General features: G+C 39.5%; 1 protein-coding gene across 1 annotated transcript; it reads right to left on the bottom strand.

The window, feature by feature from the left end:
- On the bottom strand, positions 1-1,495 carry LOC140862721 (uncharacterized). Its single transcript, XM_073265756.1, has 3 exons — positions 1,306-1,495; positions 983-1,167; positions 1-828 (listed from the first exon to the last, which is right to left on the bottom strand). The coding sequence occupies exons 1-3, from the start codon at positions 1,493-1,495 to the stop codon at positions 1-3; spliced, it is 1,203 nt and encodes a 400-aa protein (XP_073121857.1).
- Between the last annotated feature and the right edge of the window lie 18,937 nt (positions 1,496-20,432).

A 20,432-nucleotide genomic window follows, 5' to 3' on the forward strand; every position in this document is an offset into this window, starting at 1 on the left:
CTAGTTAATGGCTTCATTGCAACTGCGTTGATTGTGGCCTCGCTTATGGCACAGACCGCACTTTGACACACGTGATTGGACTTGAGATGGTATCCTTTGAGTTCTTCTTCGGCCTGGTTGAATTCGAACATCAGGCGCATTGATTGTAGATGGATGTTCAGGATTGGAATCATACATGTTAAACGTGAGGATCGGATTTAGAATTCCTTTATAAGCTTCACGACACAACTTTATATGAAAGTATTTGTCACAAAAATCATATAACGACAAAGATTTTGATTCTATGGTAGCACATGCATGCTTGCATGGAAGTCTATTAATCTGCCATGCTCTGCACGAACAAGTCCTAGCAGACAAATCAACACCAAATGATTTATCACCGTCAACAACCTCAAAACTCCAGCCACATGCCTTGTGCACTTTCAAGCTGCGAGATTCAACATATGTTTTCGCAACAACATTCTCTTTTGAAGGACTCAATCTTTTAACCATCCTCATTGTTGCCTCACGTCTTCTGTGCATCATGTCCATAATTTGAAGACGAATATGGTCTACCATGGCCACAATAGGAAGATGGCGTGCTGCTTTAACCCAATTATTCCAAGACTTGGAAATGTTATTATTTATAACACCCCATTGGTTCCCTGAAAACAATGCATTTGCCCAACTTTCTGGACAAGAACTCACAATGAACTGTCGGGCAAGTGGCATTGACACTACTATGTTGTTAATATGTTCGTCGAACTCTTTCCTTGATGGGGCATATGCAGTTTTCTTGAAAACAGATGACCAATGCTTTTTGTTGTGAAGTGGGTAGCTTTTCATGACCTACATTGAAAGAAATAAAAATAATAATACAATGTTTTTAACACATATTCCAAAAAAAACTCAGAACACAAACATACTGTTACTTTCTAAACTTATGCACAAAATTATCTACCAAATGCCGCAGTCAATATGCATGATGGCTGCTTGGGAATACTAAATGAACAGCCTTAAGTATCCCAGGATGTCTGTCAGAGAAAAATGTGAATTCATCAAACCCCGTCATGCGATGAGAAAGCAAGGCATCTTTTAGCTGGAAACAAAACCATCCCCAATTGTTATCATTTTCAGCATCTACAACCGAATATGCTAATGTGAAAAGATCTTCATTAGCATCCTTTGCTACAGCAACCAAAATACATCCCCTATATTTATTTTTAATGTGAGTGCCATCCAAGAAAATCAAGGGCCTACATCCATTGATGAAACTAACTACACATGCATTGAAACAGATAAATAACCGTTTAAATTTATTAGTACAATAGTCAATTTCACACTCAACAATACTTCCAGGATTAGTTTCTTTGATAGAACTACAATACCATCTTAATTTATCATACGATTCATCTTCTGGACCATGAATGTCATGCATAGTTAATTCCTTTCTTTTCCAAACCTTCTGGTAATTGAGCTCAACTCCAAAATATCTATGTAAATCTGTCAACATCATGCACGGCCGGTAAGAGGGCTTTCCTCTCAATCTATCAATCACAACATTGGCAACCCACGAAGCATCGACTCTAGGATGTCCTCTGCTACGAAGATTGTTATCCCCACACGTATGCGCTAGGTTACATTTTCTAATGCCAAAAATATTGTCAGCTTTATGTCTTGAGACATATATTCTCCAAGAACATGTTTTCACACTACAAATAATAATAACTTTCTCATTGTCATTCTTTTTATACTTAAAAGATCGTCTCGTAGCAATTGCATATTTTTTGGCATAGATTCAAAATTTTGCAGCATCCTTGAAAATTTGATCTTCTCCATGGATGCAGTGACTCAAAGCATCTAGGGAATTGCTCACCAAACCCACTTCAAGATAGCAATCAGTACTAGTCCGTGTCTCCTCTTCAGATTCATGCCTTAACATTTTAACATAATCAATATAGCATCGGTGCAAATACAACACTTCTAGTTAGCATGATATGTATATAAGAAAATATGTAACATTCAATCATTATATAATTAACATAGAAAGACTTTTCAGCAAACTAAAATGTGGACAATAGAAACTGTGGATGCATATAAAATTTAAACAATAAGCCATCATCAGTTTTATACGTTTAAAGATATCTTTTTTCATCTATTAATACTTTATATGCGCATATGATACTATTTAAATTTATGCGATAATTTATTTAATTTCCTATTTTGTAACTTGTACTAAATTAATAACGTTACAAGAATGGTGTGAAAACAAACTCTTATGCATAATCAACATTCACAAAAAGCCATCAAACAACATATTCTACGTCACATCCAACATTTGATGGGGAGCTAGATATTACTTACCAAGCAAATCAATATCAACCCGAGATATCATCATCAATAGCAATTACAAATTTCTTACCAAGCAAATCAACATCAACCCGATTCATGCAAAAACAAAAAATACAAGTAACAAATTTTTTACCTCCCCAAATTTTTCCCTTTCATATCATCTTTTTTCACTGCCCTCATATTAATTATTGTTAGTCTCATAGTCGTGTGAAGATGTGTCATGTTACGAATTGTAAGGCCTCAAAATTGTCATTAATCGTATCTATTAAAAATAGATATCTAGAATTTAAGAATATGAAAATTATATATATATATGACTATGATTTACGTATCTCTTAATAAATATATAAATATATATATATATATATATGTGTGATTGTAATTGATATAAGTGTATGGGAGTCATACACGTAACTTGTCTTATATAAATATAATATAATAAGTAATATAATAATATATTTGTCATTGCCGACTACCCTTGTAATGATTATATCACCTGAAAACCCAAGTGAAACACGTAATATAAATAGAGTAGATTAGAAGCTTAGGAGTCACCTTCAAAAATTTATCTGAGAGCTTCGTGTAGAGCTTGCACTTTTGAAAACTAAAAAGTTCACCTATCTTCATATAACTAAGGTATGTTACTACCGGGTAAAACACAACAGGTGCCCGTAATGTTTGATATTGGTTTAATTTGGTTTATGTGACATTTATTTGCCTACATGGATTAATTGTGTCATTTCATAAACATTTATGCATGAAAATAAAATCTATTTTACACACACATATTTTTCATATATATGTAGCATCGATGTATGACAAAACATTGCATTACATTATAAGCCTCGATCCTATCAATGACCGTAATTGTGTGTATAATCGATACCAGGAACTTTATGTGACGCCCGGGGCTGAAGAGGTAGGGAGTGATCGTCGGTGCCAAGAGGTTGCACGGACAATGAGCGGCTCCTGGTAGGCTTCTAGGCGGAGGGAGACATGAATGAACCGATCCCGTGCCGAAATGAGAGGGATTTTGAGACTGTGTAGGTATGGGACTACATGGTTGAGGAGGGCTTAAAAGATTTCATATGTACTATTCATATCAAGAAAGTGCATCTTGTTTTCGGGAGCTCATCACATAAGAACTCCAAAGTTAAGCGTGCTTGACTTGTGGCAATTATAGGATGGGTGACCCCCTGGAAAGTTTTCCAGGGTGCGTGTGAGTGAGGACATAAGCACGCTGAAAAGACACGTCTTGATACAGTGGGGCGTTACAAATGGTATCAGAGCCGACCTCTCTTAGTACGGTATGGTTCGGGGACGAACCAAGCGGAAGCTGGTGGGCATGTGACGCTCGGGGCTGAAGAGGCAGGGAGTGATCGCCGGTGCCAAGAGGTTGCATAGACAATGAGCGGCTCCTGGTAGGCTTCTAGGCGGAGGGAGACATGAATGAACCGATCCCGTGCTGGAATGAGAGGGATTCTGAGACTGTGTAGGTATGGGACTACATGGTTGAGGAGGGCTTAAAAGATTTCATATGTACTATTCATATCAAGAAGGTGCATCCTGTTTTCGGGAGCTCATCACATAAGAACTCCAAAGTTAAGCGTGCTTGACTTGGGGCAATTATAGGATAGGTGACCCTTTGGGAAGTTTTCCAGGGTGCGTGTGAGTGAGGACATAAGCACGCTGAATAGACACGTCTTAATACAGTGGGGCATTACACTTAACCTATCTCCCGAGCACCGTATCAATTAGCTCCTGTCGAGTTAAAAGAATTGAAAGAACAATTACAGGAATTTTTGAGTAAAAGTTATATTCACCCAAGTTCTTCACCTTGGGGTGCTCCTGTTCTTTTTGTTAAAAAGAAATATGGCACGATGAGAATGTGCATTGATTACAGAAAATTGAATAAGTCAACCATCAAGAACAAATATCCTCTTCCAAGAATTGACGACTTGTTCGATCAGTTTCAAGGTACGGCGGTGTATTCCAAGATTGATCTTCGCTCTGGATATCACCAAGTACGAGTTAGACAACAAGATGTTCCAAAAACAGCCTTTCACACTAGATATGAACACTTTGAATTTTTAGTTATGCCTTTTGGTTTGGCTAATGCTCTTGCTATTTTTATGGACTTGATGAATCGTGTATTCAGAAAATATCTCGATAAGTTTGTCATTATTTTCATCGATGATATTCTTATTTATTCCAAGTCCGAAGAAGAACACGCCAAGCACTTGAGGTTAATTCTTCGAATTCTTCAAAAGAAACAATTATATGCAAAGTTGTCCAAGTGTAAATTTTTGCTAGACAGAGTTGTCTTTCTAGGCCATGTTATGTCTAAACATGGTATTTCTGTTGATCCAAGTAAAGTGGAAGCAGTGTTGAATTGGCCAAGACCAATGAATGTGCCAGAGATTTGGAGTTTTATGGGTTTAGCTGGTTATTATCGTAGATTCATTGAAGGATTTTCTAAGATTGCTAGACCTATCACTCAGTTGACTCAGAAAAATCAGAAATTCATTTGGTCTGATGAATGTGAGTCAAGTTTTGTTGAGTTGAAGGAGATATTGACTTTTGCACCAGTACTTACAATTCCAAGTGGCTTCGGAGGATTTATTGTTTGCACAGATGCTTCATCTCGAGGTTTAGCTTGTGTCTTGATGCAACATGGCCGAGTAGTGGCTTATGGTTCTCGTTAGTTGAAAACACACGAATCTTGATATCCTGTTCATGATTTGGAATTGGGTGCTATTGTCTTCGCTCTAAAAATTTGGAGAAATTATATATTTGGAGAAAATTTTTTGATTTATTCAGATCATAAGAGTATCAAATATTTATTTTCTCAGTCTGATTTGAATATGATACAAAGACGTTGGATGAATCTTTTGAAAGATTATGATTGTGAGATCCAATATCAGCCGGGAAAAGTGAATGTCATTGCTGATGCTTTGAGTCGTAAAGTCGATAATGATGTTCAACTATCCTCAATCTGCATTTCTAAGTTTCATGACTGCACTTCTGGTTTGAATTTTCAGATCCAAGGGAATGCTATCTGTGTTTCTCAGATTTCTGTTGAAACTGAGTTGATTCAGATTATTAAAGCTGCTCAGAAGTCGGATGATTAGATTCAGAAGTCTTATGATTTAGTGACTCAAGGACATCAATCTGTATTTTTAATTTATTCAGATGACTCTCTTCGATTGAATGGAAGATTAGTTGTCCCAGATATTCCTGACTTGCGCACATCCATCCTTAAGAGGCTCATTGCACTCGTTATAACATCCATCCAGGAGGTAAGAAAATGTATCATATTCTCAGACCGCAGTTTTGGTGGAAGAACATGAAAAAGGATGTAGCTGAGTTTGTATCTCGTTGTATGGTCTGTCTGTAAGTCAAGGCAGAACGTATGAGATCAGGAGGATTACTGCACAGTCTTGAAGTTCCTCAGTGGAAATGGGAACATGTGGCTATGGATTTTGTCACTCATTTTCCCACGTACTTGTTGCAGAACGGCGATCAGATCAATCAGAATTGATACCCGGTGCAGCGGAAGTTTAAAAATTTTATATGGAACGATTCCATAATGGGTATCAAAACTTTACGATTAAATTGTGTGTGTAAAAATTAAATAACAATTATAAATTTTTACCTCCAATCTCGAATCGAGATTATTGACACCAACAGATTGCTCTGCTCTTGTTGTATCTCCCAGGAACTGATGGACGAACTGTTCTTCAATCAGGTCCACGAACAGAGATTTAATCCCTCTGATAGATTGCACTAGAAAATCTATCAGAAGTTTCTACGAAGAGAATAACGAATTTGATCCGTTAAACTAGGCTGTAATTCAAAATTCACAGACTGGATTTTTCCGAGCAGAGGGGAGGGGGGCGGCGGCCATACTTAAGAAAAACAGGGTTTTCGAAAATTATTTTGTGACCTGTGTTCTGTAATTTCTGTACTGCAATAACTTATTTATAATGTAGGCCGCTAACAGCTTAGGGCCCATTAGTCATAAGTTCAAGCCCAACAAGCAAAGCCCGCATGTTTAGAAATTAATATAAAATTCATCATGACTCCGATTGATAAACCGATTTCACCAATGTGCACAGAAACCATTTCTGCACCTTTTAAAGTCAAGATAAATTTTTCTGAATCCGAATTCAGTGATTTCCAAAAATGCCCATCCCTATGTCATTTTAGGAAATCTTACTCCTCTACTCTTAATTAAGAAGTCCAACTTCTTTGTTCATTAAATTTAACTCTTTAAATTTAACTATCTCAACGGGGATTAAAAATCCATTACTCTGTGTGACCCTCAATGGTTCAGGGATACAGCTAGCCGTGGGCTCACAACTCCTTGTGACTCGCAACAACAATTTCCGACTTGCCCATCGAATCATGGTAAGAGCGCCTAGAAACATCGCCCCATGATTCCCTAGGTATCACTGATAGTGTCTGCAAGAACCAATAGATTTTGGTTAGCGTACAGTACGGTCCCTTCATCCAAATATCCCGATCGAATCAACAACCATTGGTAAATCGAGAGTCGTTCGAGATTCGATAACTATGCAATACATCTTGAAGATCAAATAGTGACATCGCATGTGCTACTAAGAAACCATTACTTAAAACACATCATGTACTCTGGCCAGAGATTCGTCACACTAATATCTCCTCAGATCGCATAGGATATCCACACTCGCAAGTATGTGGTGAATCCTTGACAACAAAACATCGACTCCTATATGTGTTGTAACTGTACCCAATCCCGACACCTGATGACCCCAATAGAGTCGGTAAACGAGTCAAAGCACAGTACTAGCATATAGAGTCTCAATGATGTTTCAAGTAGTAAGGACTAATGGTGTACAACCAAAACCGCGGACGTTATCCACTCGATAAGTGATAACCACTTGGAATGTCCGGATAGGGTAGTTCGATCATTCATCATATGAATATCCATTTGCATGCTTCGAACATCTCTATGTTCCCTACCAATGAAACGTGGTACTCTGCATCGCAATTGCTAGTCTCAAACTCGAGCGATCCTTATCCTTATTAACGGACGGCTCAATCGACTAGGAACAGTTTAGAATATACAGTGACTATAAGATGTGTTTCATGATAGCCATCCCCATGTGCTACCACATCTTACATACACTATAGTATATTCAAGGTCTTTATCAAAACAACAATAGTATATCACAATATAACAATATGAAGAAAGATAAAGTCATTGCCATTAATAAAAGTGTAAATTATATTAAACAAAAGATTGTTTATACAAAGAGTCATCAAAGCCCTTAGCCACAAGTTGGCTCACCGGGCACCCACTCTTTCAATCTCCCACTTGCCCTAAAGCCAACTAGTCATACTACGTAGACCCATTGCTTCGCGATGTTTGTCAAATAATGGTCCTGGCAAGGGCTTAGTAAGTGGATCAGCGATATTGTCTGCAGAGGCCACTCTTTTGACAGTGATGTCTCCTCTTTCCACAATCTCCCGGATGATGTGGTATTTCCTCAGTACGTGTTTGGATCTTTGATGAGACCTTGGTTCCTTTGCCTGAGCAACGGCACCCATGTTGTTACAGTACACCGGGACTGGACCAACAACTTCCGGAATAACGCCCAACTCTTGGACGAAATTCCTCATCCAAACGGCCTCTTTAGCAGCAGCTGATGCTGCAATGTATTCTGCCTCAGTGGTGGAATCCGCTGTGGTGTCCTGCTTGGAACTCTTCCAAGAGACAGCACCGCCATTGAGCATGAACACAAATCCAGAGGTTGACTTCGAGTCATCCACGTCACTTTGGAAGCTAGTGAAACGACCCTAACTCTCTAATTATAAATAAATATGCGAATTTTTTTTTTATTACTTACTAAATAAAAATATGTACATATATGCCCATACATATATGCACAGAATAAAAAGATTTAAAAATAAATAAATAAATAAATAACTCAAATAAAATGCATTCTTTAATAAAATAAATATCTGAGTCAAACATTGAATTAAAATACTACTTAAATAAAATGATTAAAGTTTGCATGCACTGAAAATATTTAAATAAAATATTTCAAACCACAACCACTGAAAATAATTAAAATGTATAACATGCTGAAGTATTCAAAACATGCAATGTGACTCAGACATCTATCACGGTCACGGGGTCACTGCATGTCCGCTCATATGTCCTCGCCGCCGGTAGGAGCTACATCCTCCTCTACGTACTCACCTGCACCATACCAGTGTAGTGAGCCTAGAGGCCCAACATGCTAACATAACAAGGGTTTAAAATAATTTAAATCAAATTGCTACTAATACATAACATATACATGAAGGTGCATGCTTAAAAATATCATAACATATCATAACTTAAATTATCTTAAATAACATAATACATAAATATTGTTGAGCAAATTATTTTCTAACATCGCATGGTTGTATCCGTAGTGTAACCTTAAATCATACATTAAATACTGATCAGCGTGGAAACCAACGTACGTGGCGGTGACAAATCACCTCTTCAATTGGTAGTAAACTGCCCTTCAATAGTTCACATATGGGGACGAGTCCCCCTTAAATTGTCACACTACTTCAACTTCCAACATAAAATATTTTCTTATTGCTCAACCTTAAACATTTAATCATACATAAAATTATTTCATGAATGCATGTACTTAAATAAAATGTGTGTCCTTCATATATATTTAATTTAATTTCTTACTAACATATAAATATTAAAATAACTTCAATGCATAAAATAATTAAATATATATTCAGGACACATGCAAATTTCTCATGGATTGTACTGGACTGCTGGCCCTAAACTCTCAAGCCCATTTACTTAAATCTGGCCCATTAACACTGAGACTGGCCCATTAACATACTTAAGCCCAATAAAATTATTCTAAGCCCAATTAAATAATTCAAGCCCATTAACAACCAATTCTGGCCCAATGGGCCCAAAAGCCCAAAGACTGGCCCAATAACTTTCATGGGCCCTAAAGCCCATAAAAATTAGTGGCTCACTTAATTAAATTAATTAAGCCCAAATAATTAAGTTCAACCCAAAATAATTAAATGGAGCCCAAATCATTTTATTTCTAATTAATTGGCCCAAAAACCCATTAAATCATAAAATACTTTAAAATTAAAAAGACTCGAGCCCGGCCCACCAACCCGGACCCGGACCAACTTAACCCGACCCACTACCCTACTGACCCGACCCGGACCACTCAGACCCGGCCCAGACCCGAAATTAGCCCAAACCTCCTCCCCCTACCCCTTTCTCGGCCAACAGTTTGAGCAGTTCCACGAGATTCGTTCGTGCCATCTGCTCCAGAAACATTTGGCCGTGAACCCACCTCACAAACGTAGTGAACTCAAAGAAGTTTCCAAAAAGCTAAAAACCAGCCAAAATGATGGCATAACAAAGGAGAACAGACCTCTGCAAGTCAGCCTATCCTAGACTTGCGCGCAGACCTGAGCAGCGCCGGGACTTTCGATTGTTCTTCCTACTCCGGCCATATTTTTCCGTGAAACCACTTCTCAATCCTAACCAACATCTAGATGGTTCAACCCCTTCAGGCCTCACCCAAAATAGTGGCCTGGAGAAGGAGAACGAAGTCTTCTTCCTCAGAACCCTGAACCTGCGCACCTTGGACCCAGAACTGATGCAGCTCGACTCCAGCCCTGTTCCAGCCTTAACCATCCAACCAAACCCATCCTAGGGACCCTAAGACCCCCTCTGAACCATGGACCAGCAGCCATGCATGCCCATAACCATAAAAACGTGAGTATGATAATGAAATCAAAGAACCATGTGCATACCTCCAGAAATCCGATTTGTTTTACTGAAAATTTCAATGAAAAGTTTGATGCCTACACACACACACGCATAATAACTGATATGGCACGAAAAATAGAGAAAGAATCATGCCTTGCATCGTAGTTTGAAGAGAAAAACATGCGTGAGACGATTACGGGACGACGAACGACCAACTTGAAGCTTGAACAACCGAGGCTATGGGGTTTTTCTGTGGGAAGCCGATGAAGATGATGAATAGTGGGGAGGGAGGCGGCTGAATTGTGTGAGTGATCGGGTGGGTTTGGGTAGATTAGGTTTTGGGTTTTTATTTTAATTAAAAATAGGTTTTAGGAAATTAAAATATTATTAAGGGTTGGTAAATATATAAAATATAAAATATAAAATTTTAAAACTCCAAATAAAAGTTAAAATCTGATAACTTAAATTAAAAATATAAAAAATCCCGAAATTACAATTTAAGGGAATTTTAAAAATAATTAAAAGTCATTAAAATGGCTAAATTTGGATAAAAATGGACTCCTAAAATTATATAAAATTAAATACTAAAAATATTGAGGAAATAAAACTCAAAATAATATTTTTGGGCTCTAAAAAGACTCATAAAATAATTTGGATAGAAAGTTGTCATCTCGTCCGTCCACGGTCCCGTCTACGCGATCAAAAATAATTAAATACTAAAAATCATAAAAATCACTAATTATGAGTTAAATGCTTAAAAATAAATTAAATCATGCACAAATAATTCACATAATTATTTAACCCATAAATCTAAAATTTAAATAATTAAATTCCCCAAATTATGCATGCAGATTTACGTATTTAAAGATACCGGGTGTTACAATTCTCCCCCCTTAAATTGAATTTCGTCCTCGAAATTAAAGTACTTACCCGAACAACTTCGGGTAGCGAGTCCTCATGTCTGCCTCGGTCTCCCAAGTAGCTTCCTCCTCTGAGTGATTCAGCCACTGGACTCTGACCATCGGTATGACCCGCGTCCTAAGCCTCCGCTCCTCCCTAGCCAAGATCCGCACTGGCCTCTCCTCATACACTAGATCTGGTGGAATCTGCAAGGGCTCGAAATCCAACACATGCGACGGGTTAGAGACATATCTCCGAAGCATGGATACATGGAAAACGTTGTGCACTGCCGCTAGCCCTGGTGGTAGAGCTAAACGGTAGGCCAACGTGCCAACTCTCTCCAAGATCTTGAATGGCTCTATATACCTCGGATTAAGCTTGCCTCTCCGGCCAAAACGCACTACTCCCTTCATAGGTGACACCTTCAGGAATACGTGATTACCTACAGCGAACTCCAAATCTCGTCGTTTGGTAACTGCATAACTCTTCTGACGACTCTGAGCAGTCCTCGTCCGATCTCGAATCTGAGTCACAATGTCAGCTTTCTGCTGCACAATCTCAGGACCCAGTAAAATCCGCTCATCAACCTCATCCCAATGCACAGGAGATCTGCATCTCCTCCCATACAATGCTGCATAAGGAGCCATACCTATAGACGACTGAAAACTGTTGTTATAGGTAAACTCTACTAATGGCAGTCTAGTCTCCCAAGAGCCCTGAAAATCAATGACACAAGCTCTCAGAAGATCCTCGAAAACCTGGATCACCCTCTCAGACTGACCATCTATCTGGGGATGGAATGCTGTGCTGAACAAAAGTCTAGTCCCCAATGCTGTGTGCAGACTCTTCCAAAACGCAGATGTGAATCTCGAATCTCTGTCTGACACAATCGACACTGGTATGCCATGCAGTCTAACAATATCCTTGATGTAAAGCTGACTTGGTGAGTCTATCCACAATCACCCAAATCGCTGTGCAACCTCTGGCACTCCTCGGTAAGCCAACCACAAAGTCCATCGTAATATTCTCCCATTTCCATTCCGGAATAGGAAGAGGTCTAAGAAGTCCTGCTGGACGCTGATGCTCTGCCTTGACTTGCTGACAAGTCAAGCACTCTGACACCACTCTCCCAATGTCACTCTTCATCCCGGGCCACCAATACAATAGCTGCAAATCTTTGTACATCTTCGTACTTCCGGGGTGAATGGAGTACGGAGATGTGTGAGCCTCTGCTAAGATCTCAGCTCTCAACTGATCGACGTTCGGTACCCACATCCTACCACGGTACTGAACAATGTCATCCACAACTGTATACAGAAGGTTACCCCTCGACTCATCCCTCTGTCTCCAACGCTGTAACTCCTCATCAGTAGACTGTCCATCCCTGATCCGATCTCGCAGAACTGGCTGCACCGTCAACACTGACAAGCTCGGTGCATGACCACTCGGATAACACTCCAAGTCAAATCTCTGAATCTCGCTCTGTAGTGGTAACTGTACGGTCAAACATGAGACCACTGACGACTTCCGACTCAAAGCATCTGCTACTACATTAGCTTTACCCGGATGGTAGCTAATGTCACAGTCATAATCTTTCACCAACTCCAACCATCGGCGCTGTCTCATGTTCAACTCCTTCTGTGTGAAGAAATACTTGGACTCTTGTGGTCTGTGAAAAACTTGAACTTCTCGCCATACAGATAGTGCCTCCAGATTTTCAAAGCGAAAACCACTGCTGCTAACTCCAAGTCATGCGTCGGGTAATTCTGCTCTTGAACCTTCAGCTGCCTCGATGCATACGCAATAACCTTGCCACACTGCATAAGTACTGCGCCTAAACCCAGCTTAGACGCGTCGGTGTACACCACTAACTCCTCATGTGGTACTGTCACCGCTAACACTGGTGCAGTAGTGAGTGCTTCCTTCAGCTGATCGAAGCTCCTCTGACAGTCTGTAGTCCAGATAAACTTCGCATTCTTCTTGGTTAAGGAAGTCAAGGGTACTGCAATAGAGGAAAAACCCTTGATGAACTTCCTATAGTATCCTACCAAACCCAAGAACCTGCGAATCTCTGAAGCATTCTTCGGAATACCCCAGTTCTGCACTGCCTCAACCTTAGACTGATCCACTGCAATCCCATCTCTCGAAATAATGTGGCCAAGAAATGCCACCTGCTCAAGCCAAAACTCGCACTTGCTGAACTTGGCATACAAACGATGCTCCCTCAAAGTCTGCAAGGCTGTCTGAAGATGCTGTCTATGTTCCTCAATGCTACTAGAGTAGATCAAGATATCATCAATGAAGACTATGATGAACTGATCTAGATACGGCTGAAAAACTCGGTTCATGAGATCCATGAAAACCGCTGGAGCATTGGTCATCCCAAATGGCATCACTAGGAACTCGTAATGCCCATACCGTGTCCGGAAAGCAGTCTTGGACACATCTGCCTCTCTAACTCGTAGCTAATGGTAACCAGATCACAGGTCGATCTTGGAGAACACCGAAGCTCCCTGCAACTGATCAAATAAGTCCTCTATCCTCGGCAGTGGGTACTTATTCTTCACTGTGACCCTATTGAGCTCTCGATAATCGATGCACAGTCTCATACTGCCATCCTTCTTCTTCACAAATAACACTGGAGCTCCCCATGGAGAAAAGCTAGGACGAACAAAGCCTTTCTCTAATAATTCCTGTATCTGCTCCTTCAACTCTTTCATCTCGGTAGGAGCAAGTCTGTATGGTGCCTTAGAGATAGGCACGGTGTCTGGCACTAAATCGATACTGAACTCCACATCTCTCACTGGTGGAATTCCTGCAACATCCTCCGGAAATACGTCCGGAAAGTCACGAACCACCTCTATCTCTGATAATGATCTGATAGATGGTTCTGAGGCCGTGACAATACTCGCTAGAAAACTTCGGCAACCCCGTCTCAACAACTTTCTCGCCTGAATAAGAGATATCACCTGAGGAATATCACTTCTTTGAGATGCATGGAAGGTAAACGGGTCGCCTCCTGACGGTTTCACTGACACTGACCTCCGACGAAAATCAATCGAAGCTCCATTGACTGTCAACCAGTCCATACCCAATATCAAATCAAAGCCGCCCAGTGGTGTTCTTCTTCCTTGAGCAGTTGTATGCCCCATTCCCTAGCTCCTTGCAGTGGTAGCAAACGTTGGAACCGATCAAACAATGACCTGAGTGAGGCCTCTGACACTATGGGAACAAGGGAACTACTCCTGTCTTAGGGGCCCCGCCCCTCTGCTGCTGCTGCGGCTGGCGCCCCTAAGGCCTCTGCTGCTGTCCCTGCTGATTCGGGCCCTTAGACGGCCCAGTAAACTGCTTTTTTCGCAGAAGGCTGCGAAGATGGTCGATAAGCTCCTGGCTGGAACTGCCTCTTGCCTTGCTGTTACCTCTGCATCTCTCGTCTCCCTTCCTCAGAACGCAATGCTCTGCTAACTGCCGCCTCGTAAGTAGTGACATCCAACATGCAAACGTCATGCTTGATGTCAGCCCGCAATCCACAAACTGTCTCAACTTGTCTGGTGCACTCAGCAAAAGAGGCACGAAGCGACACCCTCTCTCGAACTGGGTAATGTAATCCACCACATGTTTCTTTACGTAAATCGCCATGCATAACTAAGTGTTTTAACATTAATGCTAACTTAAATTATTAAAAGTGAATCATGCTATAAGCACTTAAAACTTACAGACCGGTAGCATGGATTTCTGAGCTCGCATAGCAGTAATGACCCCTCCAAGGACCGTGCTCTGATACCAACTGAAACGACCCTAACTCTCTAATTATAAATAAATATGCGGAAAATTTTTTTTTATTACTTAATAAATAAAAATATGTACATATATGCCCATACATATATGCACAGAATAAAAAAATTTAAAAATAAATAAATAAATAAATAACTCAAATAAAATGCATTCTTTAATAAAATAAATATCTGAGTCAAACATTGAATTAAAATACTACTTAAATAAAATGATTAAAGTTTGCATGCACTGAAAATATTTAAATAAAATATTTCAAACCACAACCACTGAAAATAATTAAAATGTATAACATGCTGAAGTATTCAAAACATGCAATGTGACTCAGACATCTATCATGGTCACGTGGTCACTGCATGTCCACTCATATGTCCTCGCCGCCGGTAGGAGCTACATCCTCCTCTACGTACTCACCTGCACCATACCAGTGTAGTGAGCCTAGAGGCCCAACATGCTAACATAACAAGGGTTTAAAATAATTTAAATCAAATTGCTACTAATACATAACATATACATGAAGGTGTATGCTTAAAAATATCATAACATATCATAACTTAAATTATCTTAAATAACATAATACATAAATATTGTTGAGCAAATTATTTTCTAACATCGCATGGTTGTATCCGTAGTGTAACCTTAAATCATACATTAAATACTGATCAGCGTGGAAACCAACGTACGTGGCGGTGACGAATCACCTCTTAAATTGGCAGTAAACTGCCCTTCAATAGTTCACATATGGGGACGAGTCCCCCTTAAATTGTCACACTACTTCAACTTCCAACATAAAATATTTTCTTATTGCTCAACCTTAAACATTTAATCATACATAAAATTATTTCATGAATGCATGTACTTAAATAAAATGTGTGTCCTTCATATATATTTAATTTAATTTCTTACTAACATATAAATATTAAAATAACTTCAATGCATAAAATAATTAAATATATATTCAGGACACATGCAAATTTCTCATGGATTGTACTGGACTGCTGGCCCTAAACTCTCAAGCTCATTTACTTAAATCTGGCCCATTAACACTGAGACTGGCCCATTAACATACTTAAGCCCAATAAAATTATTCTAAACCCAATTAAATAATTCAAGCCCATTAACAACCAATTCTGGCCCAATGGGCCCAAAAGCCTAAAGATTGGCCCAATAACTTTCATGGGCCCTAAAGCCCATAAAAATTAGTGGCTCACTTAATTAAATTAATTAATCCCAAATAATTAAGTTCAACCCAAAATAATTAAATGGAGCCCAAATCATTTTATTTCTAATTAATTGGCCCAAAAACCCATTAAATCATAAAATAATTTAAAATTAAAAAGACTCGAGACCGGCCCACCAACCCGGACCCGGACCAACTTAACCCGACCCACTACCCTACTGACCCAACCCGGACCACTCAGACCCGGCCCAGACCCGAAATTAGCCCAAACCTCCTCCCCTACCCCTTTCTCGGCCAACAGTTTGAGCAGTTCCACGAGATTCGTTCGTGCCATCTGCTCCAGAAACATTTGGCCGTGAACCTACCTCACGAACGTAGTGCACTCAAAGACGTTTCCAAAAAGCTAAACACCAGCCAAAATGATGGCATAACGAAGGAGAACAGACCTCTGCAATTCAGCCTATCCTAGACTTGCGCGCAGACCTGAGGAGCGCCGGGACTTTCGATCGTTCTTCCTACTCCGGCCATATTTTTCCGTGAAACCACTTCTCAATCCTAACCAACATCTAGATGGTTCAAACCCTTCAGGACTCACCCAAAATAGTGGCCTGGAGAAGGAGAACGAAGTCTTCTTCCTCAGAACCCTGAACCTGCGCACCTTGGACCCAGAACTGATGCAGCTCGACTCCAGCCCTGTTCCAGCCTTAACCATCCAACCAAACCCAGCCTAGGGACCCTAAGACCCCCTCTGAACCATGGACCAGCAGCCATGCATGCCCATAACCATAAAAACTTGAGTATGATAATGAAATCAAAGAACCATGTGCATACCTCCAGAAATCCGATTTGTTTTACTGAAAATTTCAATGAAAAGTTTGATGCCTACACACACACACGCATAATAACTGATATGGCACGAAAAATAGAGAAATAATCATGCCTTGCACCGTAGTTTGAAGAGAAAAACGTGCGTGAGACGATTCCGGGACGACGAACGACCAACTTGAAGCTTGAACAACCGAGGCTATGGGGTTTTTCTGTGGGAAGCCGATGAAGATGATGAATAGTGGGGAGGGAGGCAGCTGAATTGTGTGAGTGATCGGGTGGGTTTGGGTAGATTAGGTTTTGGGTTTTTATTTTAATTAAAAATAGGTTTTAGGAAATTAAAATATTATTAAGGTTTGGTAAATATATAAAATATAAAATATAAAATTTAAAACTCCAAATAAAAGTTAAAATCTGATAACTTAAATTAAAATATAAAAAATCCCGAAATTACAATTTAAGGGAATTTTAAAAATAATTAAAAGTCATTAAAATGGCTAAATTTGGATAAAAATGGACTCCTAAAATTATATAAAATTAAATACTAAAAATATTGAGGAATTAAAACTCAAAATAATATTTTTGGGCTCTAAAAAGACTCATAAAATAATTTGGATAGAAAGTTGTCATCTCGTCCGTCCACGGTCCCGTCTACGCGATCAAAAACAATTAAATACTAAAAATCATAAAAATCACTAATTATGGGTTAAATGCTTAAAAATAAATTAAATCATGCACAAATAATTCACATAATTATTTAACCCATAAATCTAAAATTTAAATAATTAAATTCCCCAAATTATGCATGCAGATTTACGTATTTAAAGATACCGGGTGTTACAGCTAGAGTCGGTATAGCCTTCCAATTTTAGTTCTCTTCCTCCATATACCATGAACATATTCTTAGTCCTTTGTAAGTACTTAAGAATGTCCTTCACGGCTTTCCAATTCATTTGACCGGGATTAGCTTGATATCTGGTCGTGACACTCAGAGCAAATGCTACATCCGGTCTGGTAGATATCATCCCATACATGATACTACCTATGGCTGACGCATATGGTACATGTGTCATTTTCTCTATCTCTTCATCAGTCTTGGGACACATAGACTTGGATAGAGAAACTCCATGACACATGGGTAGATGTCCTCTCTTGGACCCATCCATTGAAAACCGTTTCAATATGGTGTCGATGTAGGTTGCTTGAGTGAGTCCTATCATTCTCTTAGATCTATCTCTATAGATCTGTATCCCTAGAATATAGGATGCCTCACCCAAATCCTTCATCGAGAATCTACCTGATAACCATATCTTTGTTGACTGCAACATCCCTACATCATTCCCAATGAGTAGGATGTCATCAACATAAAGTACTAAGAATGTCACAGCATCCTTAACTACTTTCTTGTACACGCATGGTTCCTCCGGGTTCTTGATGAAACCAAAATCCTTTATTGTTTCATCAAATTTCTGGTTCCAACTTCTTGATGCTTGTTTTAGACCATAGATCGATCTGTGAAGCTTGCATACCTTATGCTCGCTTCCCATGGATGTGTATCCCTCAGGCTGCGTCATATAGATCTCTTCCTTAATGTTTCCATTAAGAAATGCAGTCTTCACATCCATTTGTCATATCTCATAGTCATACCAAGCAGCTATGGCAATAAGGATTCTTATGGACTTGAACATTGCAACTGGTGAAAAGGTTTCATCATAGTCAACTCCTTGTCTTTGAGTATAACCTTTCGCCACCAATCGCGCCTTGTAGGTCAATACCTTACCATCAGGCCCAAGCTTTCTCTTGTAGATCCATTTACACCCTATTGGAACAATTCCATCGGGAGGATCTACTAAAGACCAAACTTGGTTTGTATGCATCGAATCTATTTCCGACTGCATAGCTTCAAGCCATAAATTTGAATCCGCATCAGAAATTGCTTCCTTGAAGTTTCTTGGATCACATCCAACATCGGGTTCATCTTGATCCCCTTCAAGAAGAAGACCATATCGAATAGGAGGTCTAGAAGTCCTCTCGGATCTTCTAGGTATAGGCGTGTCCATCAATGGTTCCTGAGGTGTAGGATCATTATTTTGTATTTCGGGTTCTTCTCGAATTTCTTCGAGTTCCATCATCTCGCCTTTCTTATCCGATAAGAACTCCTTCTCCAAGAAGGTGGCATTCCTCGAAACAAACACCTTTGTTTCAGCAGGATGATAGAAATAATATCCGATTGAATTCTTCGGATACCCTACAAAATAACATAAGGTGGATCGACTATCCAACTTATCTCCCACTGTCTGCTTCACGTAAGCAGGACATCCCCAAATCCTCAAGTACGAATACTTAGGAGCTTTGCCATTCCATAACTCGTATGGTGTTTTGTCCACTGCTTTGGTGTGGACGTTGTTCAACAACAATACCGCCGTTTCAAGCGCGTAGCCCCAAAACGAAGGTGGAAGCTCAGTGAAGCTCATCATGGATCGAACCATATCCAACAAAGTTCGATTACGACGCTCCGATACACCATTAAGTTGTGGTGTCATAAGAGGAGTCCACTGAGAGAGAATCCCATTCTCTTTTAGATAGTACAAAAACTCGGTACTCAAGTATTCTCCACCTCGATCCGATCGAAGTGCTTTAATACTTTTACCCAGCTTGTTTTCTACTTCAGCCTTGAATTCTTTGAACTTTTCAAATTCTTCAGACTTATATTTCATTAAATATAAATACCCATACCTTGAATAATCATCAGTAAAGGTAATGAAGTACGTGTGGCCATATTGAGTACCAATTCTAAATGGACCACAAACGTCTGTATGGATCAAATCCAACAGATTTTGACTACGCTCAGGTTTCCCCTTAAAAGGAGATTTAGTCATTTTTCCTTTCAAGAAGGATTCACAAGTAGGTAGAGAGTTAATATCAGACATATCAAACATGCCCTCTCCCACTAGCTTGTTCATCCTCCTTGAGGAAATATGACCTAGCCTAGCATGCCAAAAATTTGCCGGGTTTTGACTATCGATTTTCCTTTTGTTTGTTGTTGCCGGTTTATCAACATAATTTATTGGAATTTCTTTTAGTTTTAAGTTATATAGATCGTTTTCAAGTTGTCCATTTCCAATCAAACATTCATTCTTGCAAATATTGCAAATCCCATTCACAAAATTGCAAGAATAACCATCTCTATCAAGCATAGAAACAGAAATAATGTTTTTAATCAGATCTGGAACATATAAAACATCTCTCAAAAGTAACTTAAAACCGTTCTGCAAAATTAAATAAATATCTCCCACAGCTTTAGCTTCAACTCTGGAACCATTTCCGAGCCTCAGCTGGGTCTCACCCATTCTAAGCCTGCGACTTCTTGTCATCAGCTGCAAATCATTGCAAATGTGAGATCCACATCCGGTATCTAATACCCAAGAAGTAGTATTAAGTGAAACATTTATTTCAATATAGAACATACCCTTCGCAGTTCGCAACTGCTCTAGATATTCCTTGCAGTTACGTTTCCAATGACCGGGCTTATTGCAGTAATGGCAAACATCCTTGGACTTTTCCATGTTTGAAGCCTTTGTCTTGTACTTCTTCTCGGGTTCG

This window comes from Henckelia pumila, chromosome 4 (assembly GCF_033568475.1).
Source record: "Henckelia pumila isolate YLH828 chromosome 4, ASM3356847v2, whole genome shotgun sequence".
NCBI lineage: Eukaryota > Viridiplantae > Streptophyta > Magnoliopsida > Lamiales > Gesneriaceae > Henckelia > Henckelia pumila.

Excerpts from the sequence above, each read along its gene's own strand:
- LOC140862721 (XM_073265756.1), bottom strand. The coding sequence starts at position 1,495 with ATGATGTTGACAGATTTACATAGATATTTTGGAGTTGAGCTCAATTAC. Across the intron at positions 1,168-1,305 it reads TGAGTGTGAAATTGACTATT|CAAAGGATGCTAATGAAGAT; the intron begins GTACTAATAAAT and ends TGGTTGCTGTAG. Across the intron at positions 829-982 it reads TACTTAAGGCTGTTCATTTA|GTCATGAAAAGCTACCCACT; the intron begins GTATTCCCAAGC and ends CTTTCAATGTAG.